The sequence below is a fragment of the Trachemys scripta genome, chromosome 5 (genome assembly GCF_013100865.1).
Source record: "Trachemys scripta elegans isolate TJP31775 chromosome 5, CAS_Tse_1.0, whole genome shotgun sequence".
Lineage (NCBI taxonomy): Eukaryota > Metazoa > Chordata > Testudines > Emydidae > Trachemys > Trachemys scripta.
Genome location: NC_048302.1, coordinates 25642700 through 25651413, shown reverse-complemented (window position 1 = coordinate 25651413; position 8714 = coordinate 25642700). Strand labels below are relative to the sequence as shown.

At 40.7% G+C, this 8714-nt stretch overlaps 1 protein-coding gene across 6 annotated transcripts in view; it reads right to left on the bottom strand.

Moving 5' to 3' along the window:
• Positions 1-8578, bottom strand: part of HELQ (helicase, POLQ like) — a 32632-nt gene extending 24054 nt beyond the window's left edge. For 2 of the 6 annotated variants that reach the window (XM_034771213.1, XM_034771214.1), the window contains exons 1-4: positions 8348-8578; positions 4328-5084; positions 1832-2010; positions 901-1101 (exon numbers count right to left, since the gene is read on the bottom strand). In XM_034771213.1, coding sequence (XP_034627104.1) covers positions 901-1101; positions 1832-2010; positions 4328-5084; positions 8348-8512 — 1302 coding nt within the window. In that variant the 5' untranslated portion in view covers positions 8513-8578. Of the gene's footprint in view, positions 1-900; positions 1102-1831; positions 2011-4327; positions 5085-7909; positions 8129-8347 lie in introns of those variants that run through there. The other 4 variants (XM_034771215.1, XM_034771216.1, XM_034771218.1 and 1 more) reach the window with 4 other exon arrangements.
• Positions 8579-8714: the final 136 nt, after the last annotated feature.

Here is an 8714-nt window from a genome sequence, read left to right as displayed (position 1 = left end):
CACGAAAGCTTATGCTCCCAATACTTCTGTTAGTCTTAAAGGTGCCACACGATCCTCTGTTGCTTTTTACAGATTCAGACTAACACGGCTACCCCTCTGATACTTAAAAATTAGACTATCCTAGCTATATCACTCAGGGTTGTGAAAAAGGTCATGCCCTGAGCGCTGTAATTAGGTCATCCTAACCCCCAGGATAGACGCAACAGTCGCAGATAGATTGACGGAAGAATAGTTCCGTCAACCTAGCTACCGCCTCTTGGAGAGGTGGATTAACTACATCTACAGAAGAACCCCTTCTGTCGACATAGGAACCTGCAGCACCTTAGCTGCACTGCTGTAGTGTAGCAGACATATCCTCTCAAATCTGAATGGTGCTGTTCCTTTATCATTTTAGATTAGTTCATGCCACAAATGGACACTCAGAAAATCATGTGATCAAAAACGGTTTAGACTAGACTGAACATGGTTTTGTGTATAATTAAGGGATCAGTAGAACACATTCAATGTAACCAGTTAAAGCTTAATTTAAAGTTTGTTTTACACTAGTTTGGGATGAATGCCCCTTGTATCCTATTCTGAAAATGGCTGCGTTTTAGGTAGTTAACATTGGCCGACTATCTTTAAGACTTCTCAGACAAATGTAGAGCCCACCGCTCTATTAAGATACCAAAAAAAAAAAAACAAAACAACCCACCCAATCCCAAATGAGCAATAATACTCAAGACAAATCTTGGATACTCTCCAACTTGCTAAGCAATGGCTTTCTAATATAGTATCTGTACAATATGTCCATTTATACAGTATATATACAGGTTTAAATGGTGTATTTTTCTTGTAAGAGTTTTGTAAATAAAATAATAACATATGTACTAGTAACCTGTTGCAAGTTTTATAACAAACCTCATCTACTACGACTAGACCCAGGTCACCAATTCTTCCTGTTTCAATCAAGGAGTTCACTAGGCTGTGTCCTTTCTCTATAGTAGCAATATACAGTGATTTCTTCATTCTCCTTTTGATTGGAGGAAATCTTCCTTTACTTCCCGCATATTCTTCAACCAAGAAGCCTAGCTCTATTCCAAAACTTGACAGGGCCCAAACCTACAATATAATAAAATACCAAAAACAAATTAGATGAAGAGTAAATTAATTATCACACTTAATGACTCTGATCCTGCAATTAACTACATGCTGATGTATTTTCTGGCCTTAATCCTGAAATTAAGACATTATTTCACGTATACATTATGCAACAATACAGCTGACAAGAAGAATTATTACTTGAACAAATGACTACTGTGAAAAGTGAAATCAAAGCTTAATGACAAAAATATTTTAGCATGCAAGTCTTTCAGGTGTTGAGATTTTTCAAACCAGTGAAAAATACTTCATCTGTCCTCCATAAATCACTTTAGTTACACTAGACAGCTATTTTTTTTTTTGCAAGATTATTTAAATGTCAACGTGGATTTTAGAGTAGTCTTGAATTAGGAGGGACTGAGAGCAAGGCAATAATATTCCAAAAGCTCAGTGCAAATCCAATTTTTCACAACACAATTAACGTGGATATCCTTAACTATAGACAATGTACATTTCATCACAAAGAGTTGTTTGAGAGCCTCTTAATTGAACTAGAAAATAGAAACATACTTTTACTTTCCAGGCTGATATTTATTCAAGATACACAAGAATATATTCACTAGAAATCTCCTATGGATTAACAGAGGACCTAAAATATTTACAGTTAATTTTCCAACACTGGTAAAAAAAAATGCATGTATAAAAAGTAATATTCATTTAAGAACAAAAAAACAAAACACGGTTTTCACACCTTTTCTTGGACAATAGCCACATATGGCAGAACCATTAAAACATCTTTCTGCCTGCAGAGTAATTCTTGAAGAATTAAAATTTCAGCTACAAGTGTTTTTCCACCACTGGTTGGCAATGAATATATTAAGTTCTTTCTTTGTTGCAGAGATTCTAACGTTAAGCAAGTGTGCTGCCACTCTGTAAAATTAAAAGAAAAATTATTTTGCCGCCTCTCCTCTCACATGCATGCTGATTCAGGATCAAAATGCAAGTTTTCTGTAAAACTAAAGGGTATGGGTATTGTCTCAGATGGCTTTCACTGATAAAGTACTGAACATTTCTGATGATCCAGCCTTCCAACCCTCCTTTTTGTAAGTGCCCACAGAACAAAATATTTTAATATACTACATACAGATGGCTCCATCCTGCATATAGGTATTAAAGCATCTACAGCAACAGCTTGCCATTCAGATTGCCCAGATACTTAAACAGCTTTCAGAAGGGAGAAATTAAAAAGAGCTTCACGGATTGACCACCAGATACAGCTGGAGAAAATATTTTCGGTGAATAGTTTTATTTGCCAAAATATACTGTTTTGGTTGACCTGAAACTATTTGAGAATTAGTGTCCAGTTTGCCAAATACAATTTTTTTGGTTCAGTGAAAAGTAATGTTTTGGTGATATCTAAAAGAACCATTTCATTTTGACATTACCAAAAAATTACCAGATTAGGTCATCCCAACAACCTTAATTCCACCCACATATTATCACCTGCACACTATTAAAACCCAACAGGCAACCTTGCACCTGAATTATGTATACAGGAACTTCTCACTTAAAGTCCTCCCCGTTAACTTGTTTCAATGTTAAATTGCTGATCAATTAGGGAACATGCTCGTTTAAAGTTGTTGAAATGCTCCCTTCTAACATGGTTTGGCAGCCACCTGTTTTATCCACTGGTTGCAGGAAGAGCAGCCAGTTGCAGCTAGCTGGTGGGTGGTTGGAACCAGGGTGGACCAGCTCCCCATCAACTCCCCACTCCCCTAAATTCCCTGTGCAGCAGCTGTCCCTCCCCGCACTGCCATGTGCTGCTCCTGCCCTCTGTCTTGGAGCTGCTCCCAGAGACTCCTGCTTGCTGTACGGGGGGAAGGGGTAAGAGGAGGGCTAATGTCAGGGTGTCTCCCCCTCCCCTCTACACCCCGCTTACCCCATCTTCCATAGAGCAGGGGGGACACACAATGGAGGGGGCTTCTAGGCAGTAGCTGCGGTCTCAGCAAGCTGATTTAATTAACAGGGCAGTGTACTTAAGCCTGGGGTCAGCTACTTAAAGGGGAAATACACATTTTTTCTCTCACACACAGGGTGCGTCTCTGTCTGCCCTCCCTCCTTTCTTGCTGCCTTGTAGAGTGTGAGAGTTAACCCTTGAGGGCTCAGGCAATTGCTAGTTCATTTAGCAGTAAGGCATTCCCTGGGAAATATCCCACCCTCTGACTCCTCCACCTCAACCAAGCTTCACAATCATCACTGTGTACTAATATTAAATTGTTTGTTTAAAACTTATAGTGTGTGTGTGTGTATTTATATATTATATAGTCTTTTGTCTGGTGAAAAAAATTTCCCTGGAACCTAACCCCCTCATTTACATTAATTCTTATGGGGAAATAGGATTCGCTTAACATCATTTCGCTTTAAGTCACATTTTTTAGGAACATAAGTACAACGTTAAGTGAGGAGTTCCTGTATCTTCAAAAATAGGAGTCATAAAACCAACAGCACAACGTCTCAATGGAAATACTCAATGTGACATTATCTAGACACAAATACAACCCCAAAGTAGTTGGCAAAGCCTATCTCAGCTTTCCAAGAGAAGACATTCTACCATTAACTGAGAAATTAAGAATGTTTCTATCCTTTAGGGGCCACAGAGGTTGAGGTGTCTTTGGATAAGAACTTCTTAGCCACTATTCTTTCTGTTGATCCAGTAACTCAATCTTACCATAAAACGTAAACACAAGAACATACAACTTTAAGTAGCTACAACAATGTAACTCCAGCCTATTTACAAAACATAGGCAAATACAATGAAAAAAATAAACTTTCAGAATTTCTTAGCAAAAGTGGTAAATAGCAACCATCTCTTCCCTGCACCCTGCCTCTGCTACAGTTTTAAGACGACCTTATCATGCTTTTAAGTTCTCAAAAGAGAGTTAGGTTACACAAAGAATGCCTAGTGTGGATGGGGGACAGAGTTACAGTTTCCATATTTTAATGTTTAAAAAAAAAAGTTAAGAGTAACCTTAAGTTTCCTTGCTTTCCACTTTTTGAGCTACAGCATTCGTTGAAAGGTTTCTCCTTAGAATTTATGGGTACTTAATTTTAACTAATTCCACCTCAACAAACTTACTGTCCACAAATACATGATGAAAAGGCTGCATCAATCTGCTGGAAATATTATACTCACTGTAACACAAAAGCAAACAACTGATTTTTTAAACAAAAATGTAATGGATATTACCATAAAGTTTTTCAATCCCTCGGAACTGTACTAAGAGATCTTTAACTTTACTGGGTAACCCATAAAAAGGGCCAATATCAACAGAAGAAGTTTCAATGGTTTTCTTGGCAACACAAATTTCTTCAGACAGAACAGCTTCTTTGAGCTGTTTAGTTCTAGAAACCTGTGGAGTCTGAGCCTTGGCATTTCCAGTCATAGTATTTTTGAGGTGATCTTTGAGACTCTTTCTTTTACTCAAGTTGGACGAGGTGCTTAGGGACAATTCATTATTTATTTTGGTGTGCTCTGCATTATGGTGACAAGACGACTGATTCAACATTTTATCAAGGCAAGAATTCATGTCATTAGCACTCTCTTTTGTACCTGATGATTTTCTAGAATCAACTGAGGTCTTATTCATTTCCTCAAAACATAGAAGCTGTGAAGATGGCAAGTCATCTAAAAAACAGTCTCCAGGTTCTAGAGTCCTGTTCTCTTGTTCACTTGTGATCCTCAAATGATTCTCTTCTTCAGTTCTGAAACCAGTAATGTTTCCTGCAGCAGAAAAAATTAGTTCCTTGCTTTTGGCATTTTGTAATTGAAGATACCCAAATGCAGGCTCTACAGTAGCTTTGTCTTCCATGTTTTTAGTACATGAAGTCAAGTCAATAGATTGAATACATTCCTGCTCCATATTATCAACTTGAGCTAACAAAGAATCGTTTCCAGAAAAGCTGTCATAGTCACCAAACAGGTCTTCTTCGCTGTCATTATTATACTGGAAAAAAAAAAAAAAAAGTATATTTATGAATATTCAACAGCAAATGGGAGGCTGACTCACATGCTGACAGGTTTATATCTGAAACATCTGACTCAAAACCAAAATTAAGCCAGATTTCAATTTCATGAGTAATTTAAGTGTGCATTTCATTCTATTTGTGAAAGATAATGGGTGGGATTTTCAAAAGCACTAAAGTGACTTGTGGTCCTAAATCACTGAGACTTGGTCTACACTCAGATTTCATATTGGTACAACTATTTCAGTGCTAGTTATACTGGTACAACACAGCGTCGACAAGCTGCATAAAGATGCCTTATATTGGCATACCTTATTCCCCCTCCCCCTTCCCATTCAGAAATAAACTATACTGATATCAGCCACCTGTTCACCAGTGCAACTGTTCATACTCAAGGGGTGCTTTATCTATACTAATATAGTTGAAGTGGGCCAACTCTTGTGTTTAGACAAGCCCTCAGTCACATTTGGTGGCATTTTTTCCAAAAGAACTTAAAATGAAAAGATCTTTAAGTGCTTTACAAAGACAGATGCTTTACAGATAGATGCAATGAGGTACGGAGTGAAGGGTAAGTAACAAAGCTGGGAGGGGAAGTGAGTAAGGGTCAGACCAGGGTGAAGCATAAACCTGCATACCCTGGCAAAGAGTCTAGATTAGCACATACAAAAATGCATGTTACCTCAATTAAATTAGCCAATTAACTTGAATTAACACAGGATCACTAATGCTTTCTACCAGGGAGTTGTCATATGTTTGGGGACAGGGGTAAGTGCATATAAACCTGGACTACAAAGGTAAGGGGTTTGGAAAAGTGCTGCACTATAATAAGGCTCAAATTAAATGTATGCCCCTAAATAAAAAACAAAATGAAACAGTAAGAGTACCAAAAAAATGCCACCATAGCTAAACAACAGAGTGGAAGAAGTGGTTAGAGGCAAAAGGCATCCTTTAAAAACTGGAAGTCAAAAGCTCTGGTAAGTCAAATATAAAAGTATAATAAGGCAGACCAAAAAAGAATTTGAAGAACAAGTAGCTAAAGATATAAACTTACAGCAATTTTTTTTTTCAGTACATCAGAAGCAGGAAGCCTGCCAAACAGTCAGTGGGTCCACTGGATGAACAAGGTGCTAAAGGAGCAGTCAAGGAAGATAAGGCATTGTCTCCACATTGTGGAGAAGCTACATGAATTCTTTGCATGAGTCTTCACTGCAGAGGATGTGAGGGAAATTTCTACACCTGAGCCATTTTCTTTAGATCGGTCACCTAAAAATCTGTCTCAGATTGAGATGTCAATACAAGAGGTTTTGGAACAAATTGATAAATTAAGTCACCAGGACTAGATGGTATTCACCCAAAAGTTCTGAAGGAATGCAAACATGAAATTGCCAATCTACTAACCACGGCATGTAAATCAGCCTCTGTACCAGATGACTGGATGGTAGCTAATGTAGTGCCAATTTTTAAAAAGACTGCAGAAGCAATCCTAGCAATTACAGGCCAGTAAGTCTCACTTCAGTATCAGGAAAACTGGTTGAAACCAGAGTAAAGAACAGAATTATCAGACACAGAGATAAACACATTATGTTGGGGAAGAGTCAACACAGCTTTTGTAAAGGGAAATCATGCCTCACCAATCTATTAGAATTCTTTGAGGGTGTCAAACAAACATGTGGACAAGGGTGATCCAGAGGATATGGTGTACTTTGACTTTCAGAAAGTCTTTGACAAAGTCCCTCACCAAAGGCTCTTAAGCAAAGTAAGCAGACATGGGATAAGAGGGACAGTCCTCTCGTGGAGTGGTTAAAAGACAGGAAACAAAGGGTAGGAATAAATGGTCAGCTTTCACAACGGATAAAGGTAAATAGTGGGGTCCCCCAATAATCTGTACTGGGAACAAGGCTGTTCAACATAAATAAATAAATAAATAAATTAATGGAGACATCCCATCTCCTAGAACTGGAAGGGACCTTGAAAGGTCATCGAGTCCAGCCCCCTGCCTTCACTAGCAGGACCAAGTACTGATTTTGCCCCAGATCTCTAAGTGGCCCCCTCAAGGATTGAACTCACAACCCTGGGTTTAGCAGGCCAATGCTCAAACCACTGAGCTATCTCCCCCACCCCCAACATATTCATAAATGATCTGGATAAGGGGATGAACAAGAAGGTAGCAAAATTTGAAGATGATACAAAATTAATCAAGATAGTTAAGTCCAAAGCTGACTGCAAAGAGTCTACAAAGAGATCTCACTAAATTGGGTGACTAGATGACAAAACGGCAGATGAAATTTAATGCTGACAGGTGGAAAGTAACATGCATTGAAAAAAAAAATCACATGTACAAAATGATGGGTCTAAATTAGTTGTTACCACTTAAAAAGGGGATATCGACCTTATTGTGGACAGTTCTCTGAAAACAAATGAGATAGATAATAAAACAACAAATACCATAATAACCAGTATATAAATCTATGATATGCCCACAACTTGAATTCTGTTTGCAGTTCTGGTAGCCCCATCTCAAAAAAGATGTATTAGAATTTGAAAAGGAGCAGAGACGGGCAACTAAAACAATTAATCATATGGAACAGCATCCGTAGGAGAAATTAAAAAGGCTGGGACTTGTCAGCTTAGAAAATAAGCAGTTAAGAGGGGACATGACAGAGATCTATAAAATCATTAATAGTGTGAAGGAAACGAATAGTGAAGTGTTATTAATCCCTCCACTTAACACAAGAACCAGGATCACCCAATGAAATTAATAATGATTTAAAACAAACATAAGAAAGTACTTCTTCACACAACGCACAATCAACCTGTGGAACTTGTTGCCAGGGGTTGTTGTGAAGGCCAGAAATATCACGGAGGATAGCTCTATTACTGGCTATTAGCCAAGGTGGTCAGGGACACAACCCGATGCTCTGGGTGTACGTAAACCTCTGACTGTCGAAGGATGGGACTGGATGAGAAGAGACTTTTTGAGAGTTGCCCTGCTCATTCCCTTTGAAATATCTAGCGTTGGCCACGGGCAGGACGCTGAGCTAGAGGAACCATTGCTCTGACCCCCCGCAGCTGCCCCACACTGTGGCCTAGGAACCAGCTCCCCACAACGCTGCATGGCGGGAACGACTGGCTGGAGAAAGCAGCAGGGCCGCCCGGTTTACCCGTCCCCAACCGCTTATCCTCATTCGCTCCCATTAGGGGGGATGGGGAGTGAACCCAGGCGTCCTGCCTGCTCCCCGCGTACCTCGGGGCTGGAGGGGGCGGGCTGCGGCTCCTCCCCGGCCCCAGAGCTCGGTCTCTTCCGGACGGGAGAGGAGCAGGCGCTGCGGGACTGGGCTCGGTCCCGGCTCCTCTTGCGGGCAGAGGCGGACCGGCTCCTCCTGCGCACCGCGGGACCGCCCCCCTCCATCCTCGGGCCCCGGGCCGGGGCGGTCAGGTTCGGGCGGGGGCCGCCAGGCCCCTGGGGCAGGGGAAAGCCCCCCGGGGGGGGGGGGGGCAACGGGGCCCCCATCGCTAGGGGGGGGGGGGGGGGGGGGGGGGCTCCCCTCTGCCCCCCGCGAGCGGAGCCTCCTATAGGAAACAGCCTCCCGCTTCCCAACTGTCAGCCAGCA